This window comes from Melopsittacus undulatus, chromosome 11 (assembly GCF_012275295.1).
Source record: "Melopsittacus undulatus isolate bMelUnd1 chromosome 11, bMelUnd1.mat.Z, whole genome shotgun sequence".
Classification (NCBI taxonomy): domain Eukaryota; kingdom Metazoa; phylum Chordata; class Aves; order Psittaciformes; family Psittaculidae; genus Melopsittacus; species Melopsittacus undulatus.
In genome coordinates, this window is record NC_047537.1 from 20,518,371 (window position 1) to 20,542,982 (window position 24,612).

Sequence of the window (24,612 nt, forward strand, 5' to 3'; positions counted from 1 at the left end):
AAACTAATACTGCTGGTAACCTACAATGTCTCAATGGCTGCTTGCCCACTTCTGGTCCATCCTCCTTAAGGTATTCACACGTGAGGAATAGCTGAGTTTGTGTGGCTTTACAATGGTTCTGTTTAAAAACACTTTAAAACCCCACACTTCTCTAGTGAGATGAGATGCCTCCATGGTTCCTGCACCCTGATGCTGTCAGTAGTTTGGGATCCTAAAACAGTTTGTGACGTGCAGTCTGTATTTAGTTTAAGCGGGGGAATCACCTGCAACTTTCTTATCTGTAAAGAGCAATTTCTGGGTAAGAGTTTGAACAGGAGATGTTTTGGTGTTCTGGGATGTTAAACTGGAGGCAGGAGAGCTGCAGAGTGCAAGTCGGCAAAATCCACAGGGGGCTTTCCACGGAAAGGGGAAATGCTGCTGGAAGAGGTTCAGAGATCAAGTGGCTCAGTGCTGTCTCCTGAGGCAGCAGATGGGGTGGTTTGGGCTTTTGGAAGTGAATAAATCCTCCTACAGGGCCACTTTATCATAGTGTCACTTCCCTCCCCAGCCCTTTCCTCTGTTCCCCTATCTCACCTGAACAAAAGAGAGAACAGACTCTGGCCTTTTAGCTCCAGCATTATGCCACGATCCAGCCTTTTGCAGGCTGTTTGTGTGCTGTTTTCCATTCAAGCTGGGGTCAGAGCATAGATACTCAGCAGGGTTTTCCTTAGATGCAGAAGGCAATAGTTACACAGCTTTGAGGATCACTGGCAGTAATGTTAATCAAGATTGAGGTTTAATACATTTTTAACAGTTTTTAGAACTGTTGGAGTGAAGCATGCACAGCACCAACTTGAGCCAGGCTTCAGCCCAAAGTTGCATAAGAAGTCACACTACAGGTACATAGGGGGAAGAACATGAGAAAACACAGTCCAGACTGAAATTCCATTTCTGTCTTTGGGTAATGATTTACAGAACAGAACTTCATAACTCACAAGGAGTTATTAAGGCAGGTGTGTTTATTGCAGTGCTGGGTGCAAGGGGGATGGCTCCTCCTAACATGCACACCAGGAGCCCAACAAGCTGGATATTTATTACGTACAAACATATATACTCATACTCATCAGATTTCACAAGCATAGGAGGAGATGATTACAGTTGGTTCCAAGAACTCAATACCATTGCCCTCCCCTCTGCCCCTGCGCGCTGTCATCTGGTCGTCTTGTGCCGGGGTCTTCTGGATGAAGTAAAAGGTCTTCCTCACCATGCACTTCTCATCCTTGGCACAGTTTCCCCAGCTGGCAACCTCAAGTCTTATAGAGACCAGCTGAAACGGGTTCCTGTCAAACATTCATCTTGTGGGAAAGGGGTCCCTTGTTTTAAACAATGTGTTTCAGCTACCTATTCTATTCTGAGTTACAGTTTAACCACAAGACTAGCAAGAACAAGAATATATCTGTTCCCTATACTAAGTTAAGACAATCAACACAGTTTGAAGAAAACTCTTCTTAATCTGTTACTATTCCTCGCATCAGTAATGTAAGTAAGTGTGAACTATGGTGAATTTAAAGTAAAGTGGTTGTGTGGGGGCCCAAGTAAGATTTGTGGGATCCAGTGTCAGACCTTGAGACTCTGATTTCAGGATGTCTCTTCTAGCCGGTATCTTTTCCTGTTCAGGAAAACCCCTCACTGTAGAAAAGCAATGGGGGAACCGCTTCCCATCCCTTCCCTTGTGCATCTGTGGGCAATGTGAGAACCCGCTGCTAACCACACGGTAACAATGTCCGGAGCATCCCGGTGCTCATGGAACAATGTCGCATGGGTCCCGGCATGTGTCCCGGCAGCTCCCAGTGCCATTGTCCCGGCCGGCCGTGAAATCCCGATTCCATGCTGGGGAGCTGCTGCACGGAGCCTCTCTGGCTCTGACCTGGCAGCGAGCAGCTCCCTGTGTCCCTGTGGAAATACGGAGAGAGCAATGCATATAGGAATGTCATTATTGGTAGGCTTTTAGCGTGGTAATTTGTGCGCAGACCCCTGAGAGGTCATCGTGCCAGCAAGAGTTAAACTATGGAGTCTCCATCAGTCATTCAGCGTTGGCTTTGACGGTGTCGACACCATCAACTGCCGTGAGGACCCGCTTTGAATCGCTTTGTGGAGGCCAAGGGGGGCTGCTTGGGCCTGTGATGGAGGCGGGCGGGGGCCAGGCCTCCCCCTCCCCACGGGTGTCCGTGTGTCCGTCCCATCCCCTCCTCTCCCCTCAGGCGCTTATAGCCCGGCCATGGCGGGGTCCCAGCGCCCTCATCGCCCTGCGGCTGCTGCTGCTGGCGGCCGGCGGGCAGCGACCGGGCCGGGCCGAGCCGAGCCGAGCGCTGCAGCTGGAGGGGCAGGTAGGGGGGAGCGGAGGGAACGGCAATGGCGGCGGGCACCGGACCTGAGCCTTCCACCGCGGCCGGAGGCTCCATCTTCGGGCGGTCCCGCCTGCCCTGAGGGAGCAGCCGGTTGCAGCAGGGGAGGGCGGGGGCAGCTCCGCCTCGCCAGAGGGTTTCCTTCGACAGAAAGCACCAGAGGTTTAGCTGTGAGGATCTCCCTTTTCTCTGCGTTCTGCATTTTGCCTTTTAGTAGATTTAATCTTCGTCAATGAGCAAAAGTAACTTTCCTGAGCGCAGGGGTACTCCGCCATCGTGAGTGAGAGCTGAGGAGCAGGGGCAGCCCCACCGGCTTTCATTAGAAACGTTTTCTTGATGAATTCTGACTGAAAACGTTAAAAATAATTTAGAAACACAGGGTTTTAAATCATTTTTCCAGAGGTAATATCAGTGCTCACTGTGCAGCCCCTGCTGCAGGTGGGGGCTCTCAGCCCCATACACCTGCAGGTAGGACCGTGAGGAGCTCTGTGCAGGACAGTGCTGTCACATAAGGAAGTTCGTTGCTATTTGGCAGAGAGAAGCTGCCCTCTGTCATCCCTGGATTTGGATGGATCCAGGCATGGATTTGCAGGCAGAAGGGACTGAGGCTCCTTTTCCACACAGCCTGGTGCAGCACCGAGTGTGAGCACAGCCCCTCAGTGCCCTGCAGCCCAGCTGGAGGAGGTTTAGGTCATCAGAGCTGGGAGCAGCAGCTGTGGCTCCGGCAGCCATCAGGGTGGTTGTGCCTATGGCTGGTGATGGACTCCTGGTGTTGTCTTGGCAGCGGTTTGAGCTGGGAGCCCCGTTCCTGTGCAGTGGAGCAGGTTCATCTGCACTGCGGGTTCCCTGGAGTGGATGTACCCCACACGAGCCCTGCGTGTTGTCCTGGAGCCCAACCTCTCCAGTGCCCACCACATCACTGTCTGCATCAAGCCTGCCAGTGACTTCCAGGGTGCCAGCATCTATGTGGAATGTGCTGGGCAGCTGCATCTGGTGGTGAGCGAGGCAGAAGGGGCTCAACCCCACCACGTGTCTTGCTTCAGTGCCCACAAGCCACAACGGGTGGCCCTCTTCCTGCAGGCCAGCCTGCAGAGGGACATCAGCCGTCGGATGGACAGCTTCCAGTATGAGCTGCTGAGCAACCAGAGCACTGCGAGCCCCAGCTTAAAACAGATGGCACTGGTCAAAGGTAAGAGCAGGGCCAGCCTCAGGGTGATGGTGCTGGGGCAGATCCAAGGTGGCATCCAGTATCCATTCACCTTGCCTATGTGGTGCTGGTGAAAGGAGGTGTTTTGGGATGAGGGGTTTGTTACTGCAAGGGAGGTCCTTCTGATTTCCACTGTGAGGGCATTCTGTAGGCATGGGAGGGAATGCTGCAATGTAAACAGAAACACTGTTAACAACCAGCTGGGTCCTGGATGTGATCATGGAAGTACCATCAGTGTGAACACCTGAGTAGAAGTAGGGAGCCTAAATACCATTTTCAGAAGGGATTTAAATTCATCAAGGCCTCAAGATGGTCACTGGAACTTAAAATGATCTCTTGGAAAGGGGATTAGTCATCTAAATTGCTTGGAACTTCATTTACCTTTCTTTCCTAATCTTACACCAACATAATCCTTTATTTATATTGCATAACAAGAATTTTGGTTTGCAGCTGATCATAATGCTCTCAAACCAGGTAGTTCTGCCCTATTTCCTCTTGTAATGCACCAGTCCTTCAGCAGTGAGACAGAGTATAGTATTACCAGTAACCAACTGTTGTTTTTTTCTAGGTATGTGCCGTCCTTGTGACAACGTGGAACTTCTCATGGCCATTTGCAGCAGTGACTTTGGTAAGCTGAACAAGTGAAAGTTTTTCTCTCTTTAATTATGCATTGATTATTTGGATTTATTTGCTTCTTTTCTTAAGATAACATCATGACAATGCTCTATGATCTGAGAAAGATCACTAGCTTTCACTAGTGTGAATGGGGGGGAAATGAAACCCAGATGGAACAAGCTTTGTTTCAAGATCCTCATTTCCTACAGGCAGAAAGATTGTGTTCTAAAACAAAACTGAAAGTAATTTACAGGTGTGCTGCTGGCTCTCACATAGAGCAAAGTTACATTTGTTTGGACACGCATACGTTCTATGTGCTTGGTATGTTCCTTTTTATTCCCTTCATCCCCCAATAATGAATATGCCCTCTCTCTTTCCTCACAATTTATGTATTTCCTAGTTCTTCTACAGGGGTAGTGAATTGTTTGTAATTTAGCTAAGGATTTCAGGTGGTTTAAACTTCCTTCAGTGATATACTGGTTAGATTTTAGGCCTTATGACAAAACAAAGCAGTTAATAGTCCATAATAAGGTAGTGATTTGATGGGACATTAAAAGCTTTTTACATTTTCTTTGCTTAATAATGCAATATAATTTTTTCTTTTGATCATGGTTTGCTCATTATGTTCCCATAGCTTTGCACATGAAAATTTGTACCTCTTTGATTATATCCAATAGCTAAAGCTGTAGAGCTGTGTCTCCACATGGCCACAATTATAGTGCTGTAAATGTATCTACATAAATAAAACTATGAACTGTATTTACACTTATTCAGTGTTTAAAAAAAAACACACAAATTCTTGCTTTCCTACTAGAGGTTGCCATACTTGAAGGCTACTGATAAAATCAAATGCTGACATCATGGTGCTAATACAAACACAGAGTGCAGAGCATGCTTCTGTAGAGTGCTCCTCAGGTGGCAGTTTTTCTTCCTCTTCTAAATGAATTGATGCAATCCAGCACATTGCTGCTTCTTGATGAAGTTGTCAGCTCCCATGCAAGCTGCACTCCCTCTGCACTGCCTGAAAGACCAGAGACTGACAGATGTGGAGGCCCAGGCACACAATGGGGGGCACTTACATTTACAGCACCAACAGAGTAGAAGAAATAGCCCTTTGAACCAGTTCTATTTATGGCCTGACTTCCTTGCCCTGTGCTCACAAATCGCTATCATCAACTTTTTTGATTAGAGAAAATAGCTGCTAATGAAAGTGTAAATGACACTGAGAGTGAATAGGAGCTTTATAATTATTCATAAGATGGGGATCTACAGTCACTAGGCCCTGAGCAGTGCAGGAGCAACATGGAGCACCAGGAACAAGGCCATTATGGCTTGTCAATAAACTTGACTGCATCTGATTAAAGCTGATCACACAAAGAGGGAGAGAGAGAGCAAAGACATCTGTTACACAAAATTCTGGATTCCCTTGGAAATTGGGTTAAATGAGGACGTTCTCAGGAACTCCAGAAATAACCTTTTTTGTCTCTTGGGTTATTGACTCCTCTGTACCTGAATAAAAGAGCTGTGAAGCAGAAGTGTGGTGATGTTCCCATTGCATTGTTAACTTTTATTTGCTCAAAAGCTCTTGGCTCAAATGGTGGCATATTTCTGAGCCTTTCTGGATAAGGCATTGAAATTAATTCAGTTAGTAGAAGAATTGATTGCTGTGAAAAAAGGGGTGATGAGAATGAGAGAGATGGCTTCAGGACAGCAAACATCTGTCAGATGGGATGTTTCACTCTCCATGCGGCTGATGCAAAGGATGCTTTCAGTCAGGAAGACTATGGCTTGTTAAGCTTTCATTCCCAAGATAATTCTGGGAGGTACATGTGTGATGTGTGATTTTAAAATAAGGCTTCAAATAAAGTTGCTGTAAGAGTTCTGCATGTTGTCAGTCATCTCCTAAAGTGTCTTTTGGTGGATGGATGACATTTGAGGGAGGGGAAAAAGTGCCAAACCTTTAAATGAAAAATGTTGAACAAGCTCTGGGATCACCCTGTGCTACTGCTGTCAAAGGAAAAGCTTCAGAGTCCCCTGGAGACAGGAAGGAGGTAGCCTGTGACAGGCATTGTCTTGAAACATAGACTGAATAAAACAGATCCCTGAGCTGACCTTTTTTATGTGCTTTTTCATCCTTTACTGCTACTCTGCATTACCAAGCAAGTTCCATGCTTCTTCCTCAGATAGATGATTTGAGTAGTCACAGATCATGCTTCCAAGCACCTGGCCTGTTTGTGTAAGGATTCTCTGTGTAAAGGATGCAATGTAAGCTCAGAAATACATCCACCTTTAGGTGGTAGGTGTACAAACTGCACAGCAAACCTGTCTCTCCAGCTGGTTCATTCAGTGAGCTCCTAGTACCTGAACTACTTACCTGCTGCTCCATAACCAACTCCTGTCTTCTTCACATCTAGTGGTGAAAGGATCTATCCAAAATGTTTCCTACGATTCAGAGAACCACATGTCACAGGTTGATGTCACCGTCCACAAAGTCTACAGGCAGAAAAACAGGATTTTCCAGCAGGATGAAGCAAGTGGTGAATAGTGAGGCCCTATCCAGACCCTGCTGCAATGCAAGGTGAAGAAGGGAGGTGGAGATTTCCTTTTCACTGGAAATGAACACTTTGGTGAAGCTTGGCTGGGCTGTGCTCCTCGGTTTAAAGATTTCATGTTCATTTACTGGGCTGCAAGGGAAAAAGGAGCCAACCCATGTGAGTTCCAGCTCAACTGAAGGGAGTGACACTGGAGTTGAGACTTCAGAGATTTCAGCCCAGTTTTTGATACTGAGTCTGAAGTAGACTAAACCCAAGGACTAAAGCTAACAATTTCACCAAAACTGGGGCCTGGAGAATCTCCTGAAGATAATGGCTCTGTGAGCTCTGTAAGCTTTGAGTTTTAGTCCACATTTTCATTAGTTGCATTAGTTTCTTCTTTGCATCTTCTTGGCATCACAAAGTAACTCTGAATTTTGAAAAGGCTGTCTTTTGTTGTGGTTAGAAAGCAGCCTGTGCTCAGTGGTATAAACTTCTCTCAGTATCTTTTGCTCCATGTACATGCTGTGTGCTTTTGCTCTAGCTTTTTTTTTCTCTTTTCCCCTGTATCTACTTGATTTACTTTCTGAATGGTTCTTTTCTTTTGGTTTTACTTTTTAATGAATGCTATCTCTAGTCTTAGCCATAGTTACTAAATCTTCAGGCAGTTGGCAGGTTTGCCAGGTTTTTTGGCTGCTGTGGATTAGCAGAGATTAACCAACCCTCTGGGGCCCAGTCACAGCTGAAGTAATTCTGCAGCACCCTGTTGAGTCCTGCACAGTTGACAGCATCTGATTTTGCTCCATGCAAACAGGCCAGTGAGGGATACTGCACTTTAGCCAATGGGAACACTAAAACTGTACTGTTACTGTAAAAGTCAGTTGGAGAAACTCTCTAAGATTCAATGTAGAGTTTCAGAAAGCAGCATTCTTTACTGCAGTACCTGGGCACAAATGCAAATCACTTCAAAAAGGTGAGCGTGCCTGATAGTTGCCAACAGCAGCTACATATATTTAGCATCCTCATGCATATTCATAGCTTTTCCCAGGAACTAATTGTAGTATTTGCATCCTAATTACATATGTGCTTTCTTGCCAAGTGCGGGCCTTTGGTGGTCATCGATAGTCTTCCTCACTGCGTTTACTGAATGACCTCAGTGCTTGCTCACACTTGCAAGGTCCTAGTCCTGAGTTAGTAGTTGGTATGTCTTTGCTTCTGTTTTGTTCCAGTCTCACTCCACACTGGGTGCCACTGTGCTGTCTTGAAGGCTGGCATCCTTGGTCTTATCTACTGTCTTCTTAGTTGTTATCAGTCTCATAATGTTCCTTCCCCCATCAGCTGAACATTCCTTTCTCTCTGCATGTTAGTAAGTTAGAATGTTTTGGTTTATTCTACTATGTTAAAGGCACGCACACTATTGTTAGTTTGAGATTTAAGGTTACAGTACCACTGCCAGATGAGAAAAGGTCTTTGGGAAGTGCATTGAAATAATCAGTTTTGGTTTTAGTGTTGTCTGTATGAGAATGTAATACTGGGTATTCCTAGTGCAGGCCCCACAACTAATTCTAGGTGGTGATTAGTGCACATCAGGAAAAATCCAAGCAAACTGGCCATTGAGAAGTGTTGATATCTGAATATTCGATTTTGAGAGCTGGAAATCAATGCTACACTTGAGGTTTTTAAATGGTTTACTCTTTTTTGGTTGGTATTTACACTCTAAATATTAGATAAAATATATTATTTTGGCATGGATCAGAGGTACTGAATTTCTTCCTGATTTGTATATTTGTATGTGTCAGACTTGTGTGGGGTTTTGTCTTTCATAGAGGCTATAGCCACTTCTCACAGCATTAATGTCACAGTTGATACTTGCTTTCATAGAGCATCATCCATTTTAAATAATGTGTTCTTTTTAGAACAAACAAGTAGTTTTGTGAAAGTATGGTTGAAAAACTAAAACAACCCAGTGTGAAGTGAAACAACATACTTAAACCCATATGTGATCTGGTGATTTAATCCGCAGCTTGGTGGCCTTGTCAGCCTTGCACTGTGCAACCTGAAATCCTTGCAATCAATGAGAACAGTGAGGAGCTTATTAGAGATCTTGGATGTTGGATATATTAATTATAGTTGAGTGCAATCTCCCTGTATGGCATAGAGTTGAGATACCTGAATTTCTCCAAGTGGTTGGGTAAAAAGCTTTTCTGGAGAAAATCTTTTTGTTTTCATTTGTTTAAGAAATAAAATTGTTTAAGTCAGAAATATTCTGACTTCTCTGGTGAAAATATGTAATCTATAGAGTGCCCACATTCAAAACAAGTCCTGCTGTGCTAAAGTCAGTGTTAACTTTGAGTGCCATGTGACTGTTATTTACATTTCGTGCAAATCTTGCAACATCAGGACTGAGGATGTTTAGATACAAACATGAGTCAACTGGGGCAAAGTGGTCAGTGTTTCTGTTGGGATAAGGCTGAAAACTTTAATCAGTGCAAGAGCAGTAGAGGGGTTGAAGAGTAACAGAAGATCAGGTCATACACTGTAATTTCAGTGACTTTGTCAGTGTGACAAGGTGGACAGCCGTTGCCACAGCAAGGAGCTGTGGTTAGGGCAGGGCAGCATCAGTGTTTGATGTACAGAGAGTTGAGGCAGGAAGAGGAGTTCTTGGTGGAATTTGTGTGACAGCTTTCATTAGTACTGACTTCAAGATGGAACCAGGCCTAGTATGGGGCAGGGGGGACCTAAGTTTTAGTCAAAACACTTTTGTGAACAACTGCAAGCAAACAAGTGATCTTCTTTCTTTACTGTGGTTGAGTTTAACCCAATTAATTATCTTAACTGAGGAAAGCATGTTGAACACTTTCCCCTCTGGCACTGCCAGCTTCAGTCTTTCACCCTCTTCCAGGAAGGAGATGAAACCTTTTCCATAATCCTTCTGATCTGTAACGTTTCATAAAGCAGCAGGGCTCCTTATGCACTTAATCATTCGTTCTGTTGGACTTGTGCCTAATGTGCCCATCAGAAAATCCAAAGAGGGACAGAACTTTTCCCCACTCATTGAAAGACAAAAGAACAACAAGAATCTCTAATAAGACTTTGACTGACTGGACCAACACCGTGAAGTAAAGGCTTGTGAATGGACACTACAGGCTAAGTCTTCTTGACTGATTTTAATGAGTTTTCCCCTGCCTATGGCAGAGTGAATTTGGCCCCTTTTGAATGCAGCTGGTCTTTCCCTTGTGTCTACTTTGCTTTTTCTATGCTGTTTCTAATGCTCTGAATTTCAACACACCATTCTGGAGGAAATTAGTTACATGAATACAGGGTTATTCCCTCTGTTGGAGGTTTGATTCATTCACTCCCTTTCTCTAATCCTGGTATTATTTTTAAGGTAAATGTTTCAGTATTTTTCACTGCAATGTAAGCTCAACTTTTGTCTCAGGCAAAAGGATAAGAACCTTGTTTGTACAACCAAATAGGACAATAAATTTTCTGTTCCAGTACAAAATGGCAAAGTTGTGGCTTTCAGAGACTTTGAGGGTTCTAGTGGGAAGGCACAGGAACAATGAGCCAAAGTCTTGAAACTGGGGGCTCACGCTGAGCCTTCCCCCTGACTCATGTATCTCATACCTTCTGCTATCAGTGAGGGAGCACATGTGGTAACACCTCTCCTGAGAGCTCATTCTGCACTGAGGTTTGTATGCTTAATATGGGAAGAGGAATAGTTTTTTCTTTGCCCTTGACCAAGAGTCTGTCTTTTCTCCCTTTTTAATGGTCTTGATCTCACTCTGTTGAAATTTAGCAAAACTTCCAAAATACTCCTGGGAAATCAGAGTTCACAATACTTACAGTTTTTCTAAATGCTTTTCTTCATTTCAGAGTGATGAGTTTTGGTTTGAGTGATCTGCAGTGATCATGTAGAGAAATGTAATTTGTGCTCCTATAACTTACACATTCATATTTAACAATTATCATTTTGTCTCAAGATACGAGCTGGGGGGAAAACCTAACCCTAAAGCAAAACCCCACTTTCTTCCTCTTCCAAGACCTACTTTATTTTTAAAATGGAATGGAGGTGCTGTAAAGAGGACACATTCTTTTCTTACATTGAAAAACATTGAGGAGTTTAATATGGACACAGACATAATGCAACTGACTCACCTCCTTAACGTCCTGTTGAACTAATTTAGGATCAAGAGTAGTTTCACGTAAATTATCTGTCCCTTTTAATTAGCTTTTATTATTTTAATGGTGGTTCCTCCCACCCTCCCTCAGTGCTTTAGCTGGACTCACATAATTGCCTATATTTTATATAAATTGAATTGTTACACTGTAAAATGATATACAAATGTGTCTGCCACACAGAGTCCAGTAAATGGTGTGAATAAACCCATTATTTTCAATGTAACAGCATCCGATAGCAGCCTGGGAAACACTGGGCTGACAGATGTGAACCCATGACAAGGCCTGCAAAAAAACCTGAATGAGGAGCACTCTGACAGACCAACATTAATTGACTTTTGAAATAACTTCTTATTTTCACAGTTCTACTTGGCTGAGCAAGATTCACAAATTGCTGTCTTGAACTTCTTAATGGCACAAAATAGCTGCCAATGAAAGCCTAAATGACATGGACGTTGAATAGGGGATATACAATGACCACATCGTGACATGTTTTTAACTGACATATTATTTGAGAAGTTGCAGCCCCTCAACTGGGAGGCAGTCGGGAAGGGGGGAAGAAATGGGAAGGAGTTTGAGAACTGGGTATAGAAACAGCATCTGTTAAACTCTAGACAAATACGGTTTTAAGTTAGGAAGAGAAACGAGTCTTAGGAAACATCCTGATAAATATTTTCACATGCATTCCTAGAGAGTATGATTTGGAGTCCAGCTCTGTTGTTCCTTCTGCTGTGAAAATCAAGAGGAAATTGCATTAGCAAGTAAGAAAACAGACCCTGTGTGAGTGATGAGCATGCTGACCTCTCTGTGTTTCAGGACCTGCCCAAGACTTAGGCTGTGGTCACAGCCAGGTTTATGCAGACTCAAAATACTTGTTTGTCTTTCTTTGGAGACTGAGGTCAAACTCTGACAGGTCTAATTGACCTCTTAGACATGGAATTAGTAAAGATGAAGACTATTTTTTCTTCCCCCTAGTTTTCATGCTACCTGCCATGCTGGTCAAACAATATGGTTGCCTGACTCTGGGAACTCCAGAGTATACCACGGCCTAAGCAGCATTCTCTTCCCCAGTTCTCATATAATTCAGTGAGTTATGCAGTAAAACCCCTGTTATTTGTACACTGTAGCATCTTTATTTCTGCCTTCCTTACTGCTTCCTTCAGTTCTGAGCACAGAACAAAACATTTAGAGTTAAGGTTTACCATGAGTATTTATTGAATTCAGAGTACAACTATTAATTCATGTTAGAGCTAAAAAGATCAACAGTCAGCTTCTAAAACAGTTACAGGCACAGTCATAGAACAGATGGCATAAACTCTGTGGCCCTGACAAGGATGTCTAGCTGACACATCTACGTGAACTAACATATAGTATACTTACTGAAGTATATATGTATATCTATGAAGTACATAGCTGATATATCAGTACAATCAACAGGTCTATAATTGCATAAGCATCTAATTTTCTATACTGCAGTACATTGCTGTTGTGTTTCATTGAAGAAAAGATTAAATTTAAACAGATCACTATTTTGTGGGCAAGCATTTCTCCATTTACTCTAGCTTGTATGTTAATATGCAAATCATTATAAATCTCATGGCTTCATTAATACCAGGATTAGTTTTTTTTTCTAGACTGACAGGAGTATAATTAAAATATATGCTTGAATCTATATCTTGTTTAAAACCAGTACAGCTTACATAGTTACTAGCAGAGTAACAACACTTCACTTGTGCTGAAGAGGCTTTTGAACTAGTCATTATTTATCATGCTGTAGCTAATGTTTCTAATGTTAATCACCCCCATGTTTCCATATATCCAAGATATCCAAAGCTAACCAAAGTAAGTTTTCAGGAGTGCAGCGATTCAGTTATTCATTTCTCATTTAATTCCAAATCAACAGAACCTTGTTCCATCATTTCCAGTCATTCACAGCACAAGAGAAAACAAGGAGCATCAGGAATATAGCATCAGGCTTGGTTCACTGCCTGTGGTAATCCAAAACCCCTTGTGTGTTATGTGCTGTTGGTCATACACCAAGACCACATTTAAAGAATCCCACCTTGTCCAGCATGGCAGAATAAAAGCTGCTCTTAACTTTGCTGGAGTTATCACTCCAGACTATGGCTAAAAAGGCTCATAGACTTAGAGTTTATCATTAACACCCCTTTAAAGTCAAGAAGCAAGCAACAGGAATGTGGACTTTCTCCACTGCAGAAACCATCAGAGCACATTTTTCCTCATGGCCAAGGGGACAGAGTGCTCTTCCAGCACCCTGCTGAGGGATCTGCAGCCCTGTGCCACAGCCAAGCAGCTCAAGGGACAGGATTTCTCAGAGGAAACTGCTCTTGTCCCTCACTGCTGAAAAACTGGAAGTTCAGGGAAAAAGGTTTTGCATTCATTGCTGGCTCATGTCAGTGCACATCCTCCTCCCACACCTTCTGAAGTGTTCTGCTTTGTTTTAGTGCTGGGTGTGCTTTGAAAAGCTGAGACCCTTGAGTTAGTACAACTACTCCAAAGACAGCCCTGGCACTTTTAGGTCCATCACCAGTTCCATATCCTATTCTGGCCAAAGGAAGGACAGGCAAAAGGAAGCATCTCATCAGATTCCTGCTATCCTTGACAAAGTACTAAGAGTTTACAAACCAAGTAAAAATAGAGACCCCAAGCCTGAATTCCTGCAAGTCCCTCTCTAAAGTACTTTGGCTAATGTGAAATTGACAGGGGTTCTTCTGAGCTTCCTAACAAGTCCCTTCCAAACTGCCAGCAGTAGCTTTCTGTTCTATTTCACCAAGTCCCATAAAGGGAAGTTTTACAAATCAGAGTCCAGGAATACCTTCTGTGAGCCTCCCTGTTCTTCATGGGCTATGGCAAGAAATAAGAGCTAGTATAGTAAGTCCAGAGGCATCAATAAGATACAGGCCCAATAACTATGAGATCCAAATACCTTGTTTGCCTACTGATTGTCTTAAAGTTGTAAGAAGTGCAGATTCTTCTGTACATGGTAAGGACTTCTGAGGACATACCATAACCCAAAGCAAGGAACACCAGGAGAGCTAAAAATCCATCCCAGTGGGAATGAATGGGTATTCTCCTTTGTTCTAATTTCCTGTATGTTTTAGGAGACCCACTTGTCTGCCAACAGGCTTCATGCAGAGAAGAAACAGCATTTTCTAGGTACTGTGCACACTGTTTTGAGACTCCTCAAATCAGAGTCCCAGTAACACGTAGAAAATCCAGTTTCTACCACGCGAACAACTAAAAATACACCAGCAGAGAATATCCCACCTTACAAAGAGGAAAGACACACAGGAGACCCTGCTTTAAGTGAACAGCACATTTGTGCTCCCTGTGCAAGCCAAAAATGCACTCCCTGAACTCCTCAGCACACAGAAAAAACCCAGAACTGAAGAGCCTTCAGTGAAAATCTGAAGCATGTGCTTGTTCAGAATACGAGACAGAATGCTTCATCCCACAAACTGCATTATCACAGGGCACAGGCTACTGCTCTGCAGGATGTCTTCCTGAAGATTCTCTGGCATATTCTCAGTCTCCAAGGTGATGTTGATGGTACTTCCTGGTGATTCTGACACCATTTCTTCCCTGTCAACTCTAGAATGTCTGCATTTCCATTCTGATGAGATTTTACAACTTAGTGTCATAAAACCTTAACTTACTTCTTTTAACAGCTCAGCCTGCACCATCTCATGGATTCACACACCAAGAACATGTGTATTGCAAATCCTGACTATGGGTAACAGTCTGAGGATAGGGAAAAAGGCGACACTGAGATCTACCTCAACGCTTGGAACCTGAATTTGTCAAGGAATTCTTCCTGTTTCTTTCTCAAAGGGGTTGTTGCTACCTGTGAAACACATTTAGATCTGAAAATTAATTCTGGGCATCCTTTACAACAAACTACAGAAGCCACAGCAGCTACTGAAGACACTTAACAACAATTCATATCTTTTTAGAAGGACAATCAAGGTATTTGCAGAACCTTTCATCCCACTTTTTACTATCATCATTTTACTATATCACTATCTAACTACTTCAGCAATTTAAACCAAAGAATCAGCAGATTCCCCAAACTGCTTAAAAGAGCTAATAATTTTCATTTCCTAGACTGAGATACACAAAGAGCTGCTACAGGCCTGATTATCTGCATGGAAGTACTTAGGCAAACTTAATTAAGATACAAAACCTTACTCTTTCAGTTGACAGAGAGTCAGAACAGTGCCACTGGAAAATAACCAGAAGGCAGGGTACAGGGCTTCAGTAAACTCGGTTTTGTATTTATAGATCAAGTTATGCTTCTCCCCCACAGCGAAGAAAATCACAAACCCTGCCTCACAGTGGAGCAGCACACCAATCTTGGTAGCCTTTGTGTTGGGTAAGCACTTTTCAACATCATTGTGCCAGGATGATATTTTGTTATTAAACCACTCAATACACCAAGAACGGCTGTTCCGGCCCAAGCGGCTCTCCGGCCCGTGCCGCTCCATGCTGCCATAGCAGATGCCAATGCCACAGAAGTTGTTCTGTTGCATTTCCACTTCCCAGTAGTGGATGCCTCTCTTGAAGGACTGGAACCCCAGCACTTGGTAACAATCAGTGAAGCGCTGAGGGAGCTGGTTATACTTCATGGGGGTGTCTGAGACAGACATCTTGGTGTGTCTGTCAGACAGAATCACTTTGTTATGAGCCGTGTTGTAATCCAGCGTGACGTTAGCAGCATCTGCAATGGCATGAATCAGGTGAAGGTACTGAAGAGCAAAACATTCTTATTTATACTGTCCTGCCTAGGCACTTGTTTCTATGTGTGTTTATCTCCCTGCTCTGCTCTCCTCCACAGTGCAGGCAGCTCTTAGGTACACAGTAATAGCTGCCGGGATCAGCTGCATACCTGTGTTAGAAAGCAGGCAAATGGAGAGCAAGTTTTCTTTCATCCTGCATCTCCATGGGATTCCTTCGCCACCCAGCAGCATGGTGGCAGAAGAAGGGGATTGCTGATCTGGCAGTGAGAGGTACAGTAGCTTAAGCAAGCCACCATGGGCTCACATGAACGCCTGAATTTCATTTCAAAGGAAAATCCAGTGCGTTACCTTGTGTTTCTAGGCCACCCTAATGCAGTCATTCTAGGGGAAACCATTACTGATAAAACTTAATTTACCTTTGTAAAGATACATGAATACTGAAGATAAAATTGATTCACCTGGCAAAAGAACCACTTAGAAACCTCCTGCTCCCTTTTCCTCCCCAGATTTCCTTCATTTGTAACAGCCAGTTGATAACCTCCTAAGCTAACCAAAAGCCCTCAGAAGTGCTTTTGTTAGGTAACTACAGAGGGCACATAACACCAGTGCAGTGGGTGCAGAAAGCTCATCTTTAAGTAGCATAACATTGGGTGTCTTACACTGCAAAAGCTCCTCTCTGGATTTCTTCAGGAAGATGTCAAGAAGCTCTTTAACTGGGGTGGCAGCTGCAGCAGTTGGTGTTCCCGTGGCTGGTGCTGTGCCAACAGAAGAGAAGAGAGTTTGGTGTTGGGAAGAAACCCTGCATGTTTAACACACCATCCCAGGCACACTCAGCTGGAGTGGGCCTCTAGAGGTTATCTGGTTTAGCTGCCTGCTCCACAGAGCATTAACTTCAGTATTAGCTCAGGTTGCTCAATCCCTTGTCAAGCTTTGAAAACTCCCCGTTATCTAGGCAACCTCTTTCAGTGCTTGATCTCTCTCACAGCAGCTAGTAAGAGACTTCTCAGAGCAAGAGATGAACTTTTGCTGAATACACCAATACTAGTGACCATCTGCTTACCATGGTAAGAGCAGTCAATGGAAATTAGAGTGTGCTCAAGGTTTGGACTCACCAGCTTTAGCAGGTTTCTTTTTCTCCTCTGTAGGGGGGAAAAAAAAGTGAACTGTGAGTTCTACTGAGACTGAGAAGCCACTGATAGACTATGCCTGCTGTAACACCATCATCATGGCTCTTGTGAAGCTGCAGCAGCAGATAAAGCTGACAGTCCAGCATGTTGAAGCCATTTTTCCCATACTGGAATGATACTCGTAAAGCACAACCTACTATCTGCTTCCTACATCACAGGGTTATAAGCCTGGAAGGAGCTTCAGCTTCAGGATGTAATCTGTTAGGGTAAGTAGTAGTAAATCTGTTCATGAGGCACATAGACTTTTCCTTTAATTTTTGCCACAGAACTTCTAATGCAACAACAAGAGCTACGCATCCATTCAACTGCAGCATCCCCAACAGACCCTACTGAGTGCTCCACACCCAGGACTTGTGAACAAGAAGAACCATGTGTCAGGAGCTCAGTGGAAGTAACAGAACTAGTTTCTTAACATTTGGGTTTATTTCAAAAACAGAGTATGGAGTACCTTCCAAACAGGCTGAGTGCCACATTAATATCAGTATCTGGACAAAACAACCCTGGAAGGCCCCGGTATAACCTGTCATGAAGACCAGCCTTAGACCATAGGCAAGATATAACCAGTAAGACGTCTGAGTAAGGCTGAGTAATACCACTTACTGGTATCTGCCTCCCCTTGCAAAGTGGCTTGAGTCTGCTGAGGGATTTTCTCTTTGTGGGTATGCTCTTGTGACAGGAGGAAAGTTAAAAACCAGACCATGAGCAGCTCATAAGCAGGATTCAGTACACAAAAATCCATCAAAAAAGCCAACAGATGTTTAGTACAAATGAAAAATACCCTGCCAGAACCAGAGGCTGGGGAGGCTCAGCTCAGCTTTACAGCCCACACCGACCACCACCACCGGCATGCACCAAGGGTAATGCACCATTTTATCCGTGCAGCTTGTGCTTTACAGCTCACAGTATCAGCCCAAACACCCTCCCTTTCTCCTGACAAAGTGCTCACTACATATTATCACTGCCTCACCACAAAAGCAAACAACTCTTGGGTAACTCCCTGAATGGTTATCTGATGGAAAAGCCACAGATAGGAGGGGATGATGTTCTTTAGTACTTACGTGGTCCTGGAGCCTTTTTTACGTTTTTGTTTCGAGGAGCCGCAGGAGGCACTTTAGTTTTTCCAGGTGTTACTCCTCCTGCTGCAATAGTGAGATTTCACATTATGGTTTGTATTGCCAAGAACAGTAAGGCATTAGCAAAGACATTTTTCAATCTTATTTTTCAGTTACGTGCATAGAACTTAAGTGATGCTTGACAGAGATGGAGGCTGCATAGAAAACACCCACGTCCCAGTCCAAAAGATCCATTTGTTTAACCAGGTAAGTAGGGCTTTGTTCTACACTTACACAATCAGCATCTTTACAGTTAGGTAACCACCATCTTATCACTGTGTTTTATCTCTCCCCTCAAATCCACATCCTAACTTCATCCAACCCTGCTATGTAATAGAAGCATAAGTTATCATAAGGAATAAAGGCTAAGCTATGCCAGAAAGGCAGAGTACCACAATACTCATCAGCTTATAGATGAAAGTGAAGAGACACTGGCACATTTTTTCTCCTAGTTTAGCCCAGACTGTAGTAGTTTTGTGTGCAAATGGAGGACCACAGAATTTGGAAGACATGCTTTATCTTACCCAACTGTATTTGCTGCACTGGGTTTTGGGTGGGTTTTTTTTAAGGGTTCTGTGGGTTTTTTTTAGTTCTATTTAGATTGGAGGAGGAACATCCCTCATTTCAGCTCAAAACCAAGGCAAAAAATGCCACTTTACCCAGTGATGCAGTATCTTCCACATTTTTCTCCTCAGATGGTGTCACTGAAAGTTTCACAGTGTCTTTAAGGTCAATAGCAGACTGGTAAGAGGAATGTATCATGCTTTGGTCTATTTCAACCGGAGGAACAAAAGCATCTTTTATTAATGTTCTTTGTAGTGCTGTTGCTCTCTGAAATGACAAATGGTAAATCTCATGCAGACATAGGAAAATACAATCAAGTTAGTTTAAATGGGGCAAGGTTGCGCATTCATCTCAAAGGAGCAAAGGCTACAGCCAGACACGACCCATGGCAAAATTTCAGCAGCAACCACATGTATTGATTCTTAACTGATACCTGAAAGAGCTACCAGTGTCACAGCACAGAGCTGCAACAGCTCATGGGGTTGAGCTCTCACTCATCTTGCAGCAGAGGTGGTGGCTGAATTGGGGGAAGCTGCCAGACACCATTTCAGCTCTCCATCAGTATTTGTGTACTTCTCAGTACATCGGTTTATAGCAGGTTCTGGCACACGGCTGCATTACTGTTTGTAGCTGTTCTGGAGAGCAGGACTACCACAGCAGGGTTCTGTTATTCTGCATTCTAGAAACATGAAGGATTGGATTCATATTTAAAGACATATTACCTTCAAAAACAGAAGGTCATCAACTTCGGTCAGTGCCATCTCAATCTGATCAGAGAGAGACTGTATTTCATTCTTCTTACTTCCCAGAATGCCGTAAATATATTCAAACTTACTCGAAACTCTGTTTTCTTCATCTGCAATTACTTTCAAGATCTGAATTTCTCTTTCTTCAATTAAAGCTTTAATTTCTGAAAACTCACTTAGGATCAAATCCTTCTTTTTGGAAATTGTCTCCTGGAGCAGACAAAAACAGACAGACACTGGTTTCAAAAGCACAGTTTGTGGACAAGGTACTGCTTACTGCTACTACAGGAAAGTCTGAGGAACACGTAGGCTTCAGTTACTTGAAACAGGCAATAAAAAACCTGTATGTTTCTATGTAGTTTAGAAAGCAAGCTCCTTTACTCCCAAGAAATTAGGAGAATTCTGGGTCTCCAGATCCCAGCCATGGGGCAGTGGCCAGGCTGTGCCATCGAGTGGTTAACAGCATCAGGATGCAGCTTTGCTGTGCTCTCCTATGGAGCTGCCTGGTTCTGCCAGAACCCCCCTTTCTGTTCCTTCCCAGTAACACCTTCTCCTGCCAATGCAATCTCAGTACTACAGCCATTGTCCCAAGAGTACAAGCATGAATGACATGCGGTTGCCAGTGTGTGCCAAGCAACCTGACAGCATTTTGAACAGTTACCCACTTACAGCAGCTTGGCCTTGGTTCATTCTCAAAGTGTTCATTGCCCGAGCAGCTTTTTCATTCTGATTATGCAGCTCGGTGAGCCTCTTCTTCAGTGCTGCCTGCAACAGAAGAAATCAGGAACTATTTCAGAGAACCAATTGCTGTGTCTGCTCTGTCAGGTCATGCTTACTGGGGTAAGAATGATTTCTGCAGGAAGTTTTAAATCACCTTTGTAAGCATTTTAGTACTGTTGGTTTAAAACCTACTGCTCCGTAAACCTTAGGGGATGCAAAAGCACTCTCCCAAGTAAGTGTGGCTTGTGGAGCCCATACCCTCCCCACAGCTCCACCTCTCCCAGCAGCAAGATGGACGCTGTTGACTCACTAAACAAGGACCGAGTGCTTTCACCAGCACAGCAGTTTTCAGTGCTAAGAATATACTTCATATTAGCTCTCAGGGTGGACTTCTTCAGTTCAAGATGCTGCTAAGCCAAATCAGGATTTCTGAGAACAAGCAGGATACATGCTTGCTGAACAGCTGGGAGGTTGGCCATGTAAACTTTTCAGGTGTGTTTTACTCATCTACCCTCTGATTTTTAGCTGCACTCTAAGACAGGAAGGTCATGTTTCCTGCCCTTTCACTCCATGGAGAACCTCCCCCTGGCTTTTATCTAGGATGATATTATTCCTATACTAGAGCTCTCCCTCGGCTACTTTTGTAATTCTTTGTTTCTTAAGAATATACACAGTAAGGCCAGTGACCCCCATGCAGCAAGCAGAGAGGCTCAGAGTTGGGGGGGAACCCACAGAGGTGGCCTCACCACAGCCCAGCCCAAAACAGAAACTGGCCCTCAACTCTGCGACAGCGCTTTCTCAGATCCTCAGAGCACTATCTGGAGAGAGGAGGCACACACAAGGAATGACTGCAGATATGCTGTAGCACGCATTGGAGGGCTGATAACAGTTTGCCAAGGCCAGACTGAGATTTACAGTCCAAGTCTTGGTCCAGCCTCACCCCTGCATACTAGAGCCCATGACCAGCACCCAGGGCTCCACCAGGCCCTTGGGGACCAGAGCTCCCCTCTGGTCCCTCTCCCAGAGCCTCGGAAGGAGCCAGCTGCCCTCACCGCTCACCTCGGCGTTGGCTTTGGCCAGCTCCAGGGGACTGATGCTGCACAGCTTGTGCCCGAGGAGGCAGAGGGAGCAGATGCAGATGCCGTGCTGGCTGCAGAAGAACTCAAAGAGCTTGTTGTGCTGCGGGCACTTGCGCTGCTGCAGGTCGCGCAGGGGCGGGCAGAGCTGGTGGTCGCGGAAGGCCCGGCTCTCTTGATGCGGCCGCAGGTGCTCTTCGCAGAAGGACGCGGTGCAGGTGAGGCAGGTCCGGAAGGCTGGTGCCTGCAGGCAGGTGTCGCAGAGCACAGGACCCTCTTCCTCCTTTCCCTCCTCCTCCTCCTCTTCCTCGGCCCCGGTGCCGCCCTGGAGCTGCTGCACCACCCGGCACAGCACCGTGTTCTTCTGCAGCTGCGGGCGGTCCATGAAGGTAGCTCTGCACTGCGGGCAGGTGAAGTTCTCCGTCACCCCGGCCCAGGAGCGCTGCAGGCAGGAGGCACAGAAGTTGTGCCCGCAAGGCACGGTCACGGGGCTGCTGAAGAGACTGAGGCAGATGGAGCAGGTCAGTTCCTCCTCCAGCACTGACAATCCCGACACCGCCATCGCAGCGGCTGCAGCAACCACAGTCGAAACTTCGCCAGGAGCTTTCCCGATATCTACGTGCCCGTCCCCGCCCCGATGGGAGGGACGGCAGCCCCGGGCCTGCCCCAGCCGCCGCCGAGGACCCCGCCGCCCGACGGACGGTGACGGAGAGTTCCCTCCCCTCCCTTCAGTCCTCGGGGCCCCTTCACTACGGCCCCGCGGCTGCGGCCTCGTTTACCACCGCCACGTGTGACCCCGACGGCCACCGTGCTCAGGCCGAGCTGCCGCCAGCCCCGGCTGCATTCCTGCGAGCACCGGGCTGGGGAAGAGCAGATAAGCTGTTGTTTGTAAAGCACGCAGGTCAATGCACTGTCAGCGTGGAAGCCATCTAAACAGAGGGTACTGGCTCAATGTTTCTCTTTTCCCCTCAGTCTAACTGTTGAATAATTGCTGTTTCTAGCAGGAGCACTGGATGCTGAATAGCCATGTGTGCTATTCTTAAGAATAAGACTTAAGAATAAGTCTTATATTAAGACTCCTGTCTTAACTAACCTGACTCCAAATTCTTCCAATGACCTCCTCAACGCTCCCTCATCTGTCCTAATCTCTGATGTCGCAGGGACTTTTTCAATGCCTTCCACACTTGCCAATAAAGGACATGGAGCAGCCTGGCACAAAGCCTGTGAGCCCTCTACTCCAAGAATTTAAGCAGAGTCTGGTGGTCTGCATGGGAGAAAGCCATCTGCTCTTAACTACATTTCCAGTGGCCAAAAGACACCTTGTGGAGAACTGCTGATGTTCCTGTTAATGTCGTAAAGAAGGTATTAGCAGGCAGTTGTGGGGGTTCTACATTGGCATTAGCTCTCAGAGACTTCAAAAAATGTTCAGGAGTCTTATAAAGCACTTGAAAGGGGCATTTGTGGTTTGTCCATTATAAGTAGTGCTTTGAAAGAAATACCTAGCCACTTAGTTTAGAGGACTAAATTAAATCTGAACAGTTACTGTAAACCTACATTATACAGATAACACTGACTTCTACCTATATCAGTAATGTGCTCCAGGCTGATAATCCTCATTCAGGGTGAACTGTAGAGGGGTTGGTGTCCTGGACTCTGAATCATAGCTTAGTCATGGGGCAACAGGAGACAATTGGAGCTGGGGTTAACAGAGGGGAGGCAGAGTCCAAGGGTTGGTGTGTGATCTGCAGGAGGATGGCCAGTTTAGATGGGTGCAGCTCCATGTAGTTACAGCACTGTTGGGATATGCAGCTCAGGACCCTGTAACTGCTGTCAGAGGAGATGAGAACACCCAAGGGTGCAAGGTGGTGGCTGACAGTGACTGCAGAGGACAGTACTCCCAAGAAGCATGTTACCAAAGACGTGACCAAAGAGCAGCTGTTAACATTTACAATTGTTATTCTTCTGTAGGTGAACAAAGCTCTTCTTCCTGGGCTTCATCGCTGTCCTCTTCCAAAGGCTCATTTTCTGCAGCACTCACCTCGTGCCTACTGAAGCAGACAAAGGTATGCAAATGTAAAGGGTAAATACACACCCTGACAGTGGTAGCTTTTTGCTTCTGGATCAGAACATGAGGTGTTTAGAGCTCAGATGAGCAATTTTTCTCCATTGTTAAAGGGGGCTTGAAGCTGTGTTCTGAGTAAGCTCAACCGTTCCTGCGGTCTAAAACCCAATGCTTAGCATTAAAAACTAGTGAAGAATTTTACCATTTAAATAGCTACTGAAGTTGCTGCTCTCTTTGCTTCCTTTCAATTCCTGGAGAACTTCACGTGGTTCTGAACTGAATCTAACCCTTTGCCCACATACTGGGTATTCAAAGTGCCTCTTGGAGCTTGAGCAGGAAGTTGGAAGTACAGCAGAACTGTCCCTCATGTGCACATGGCAGAGCAAACACTGAGGCAGGTTTTCTGATAGTTTGACATTTTTGGATTTCATATGCAGAGTGGTATGATATCAAAATGATATCAAAATTCCAGACTCCTTCACATGCAAGCTCTGTCCTTTTCCACATCTCCCCCATTTAGGCCTTGGGTGGATGGGTGTGACAGGGAGGGCGCTCAGCCAGCTCCCTCAGGCTGCATGTAATTCAGTTTGATGTAAATTGTGCATTGAAGCGGTAGTTTCACCCCAACTTGCTAACAATGGATAAATAAACCTCAAGATTTTATCTTCATAACATCCTCTTTTGGGGGTGTATTTGTTTTCAAGCATCATCTGTTCCTTACAACCAGAGGGACTCTATCCATTTAATGTGTAGCCACAACATTGTGGACAATGGAACAAGAGGTAAATCCTGCTCTCAAGCGTTGTGAAATCCTTGCATATTTAGCTTTTGCAATTTCATCAGAGCTCAAAACTAACAATTTCCTTTAGGGGGAAGAAAACAAGTCTCTTAATTAATCCCATCTGCCTCAGCACGACTGTGCTATGCTTCTGGAATTTGCTTTTTTTCCAGTTTGCAAGAATGGCCACATAATTCTGCTCTAAAAAGCAAATTCTGGCACAAAATAACAGCAACTAAGGAGAACTGCAGTACACACATTGGTTTTACTGCGATAAAAATGATTCCTTCACAACCAAGAGATTTTAATAGGGGCAGTGTGACGGCGTGCAGTGTTTGAATATAGTCATGCACTAATCGGAGCACATGTCAGCTAAACCATAATGGGCAATTTTCCAGGTGTTTTTAGCTATGGTTTTGGGTTTTTTTTCCATGTCTTCTGTTTAAGACTCAACTCCCCGGGACAGGGATCATCTTAAACTGTAAGACTTGCCAAGATGACCATGTGATGGCTTGGATGTGCTTGTACTTGCATGTCAGGGAAGCGCACTGCCACCGCCTGGCGACTCGTTCCACTACTGGGGAGGAAAGGAAAGGTGGCACAGAAACTTCAGCACTTAAAAGGGCAAAAAGGTTTGCTTTAAAACAAACAGGGTTTCAGAGCCTACACAGATTAACCCACCCGACAAGGTTTT

The 24,612-nt window shown here is 44.8% G+C and overlaps 2 protein-coding genes across 2 annotated transcripts; one reads left to right on the forward strand and one right to left on the reverse strand.

Moving 5' to 3' along the window:
- The first annotated feature begins 2,288 nt into the window (after nucleotides 1–2,288).
- LOC101870155 (meteorin-like protein) lies at nucleotides 2,289–6,937 on the forward strand. Its single transcript, XM_034067818.1, is given in 4 exon segments — nucleotides 2,289–2,366; nucleotides 3,169–3,573; nucleotides 4,160–4,219; nucleotides 6,621–6,937. Coding segments are annotated over 3 exon segments (711 nt in total). The 5' UTR covers nucleotides 2,289–2,366; nucleotides 3,169–3,239.
- Nucleotides 6,938–12,111: 5,174 nt separating this feature from the next.
- On the reverse strand, nucleotides 12,112–21,697 carry TRIM25 (tripartite motif containing 25). The gene is made up of 8 exons (XM_031046375.2): nucleotides 21,062–21,697; nucleotides 19,952–20,047; nucleotides 19,259–19,492; nucleotides 18,632–18,803; nucleotides 17,919–17,999; nucleotides 16,786–16,812; nucleotides 16,333–16,428; nucleotides 12,112–15,654 (listed from the first exon to the last, which is right to left on the reverse strand). The coding sequence occupies exons 1-8, from the start codon at nucleotides 21,638–21,640 to the stop codon at nucleotides 15,122–15,124; spliced, it is 1,818 nt and encodes a 605-aa protein (XP_030902235.2). The 5' UTR covers nucleotides 21,641–21,697; the 3' UTR covers nucleotides 12,112–15,121.
- Between the last annotated feature and the right edge of the window lie 2,915 nt (nucleotides 21,698–24,612).

Coding starts and splice junctions, on each gene's coding strand:
- TRIM25 (XM_031046375.2), bottom strand. CDS start 21,640: ATGGCGGTGTCGGGATTGTCAGTGCTGGAGGAGGAACTGACCTGCTCC. Junction 20,048..21,061: donor TGGCCAAAGCCAACGCCGAG/GTGAGCGGTGAG, acceptor CTTCTGTTGCAG/GCAGCACTGAAGAAGAGGCT. Junction 16,429..16,785: donor AAAGAAACCTGCTAAAGCTG/GTGAGTCCAAAC, acceptor CTGTTGGCACAG/CACCAGCCACGGGAACACCA.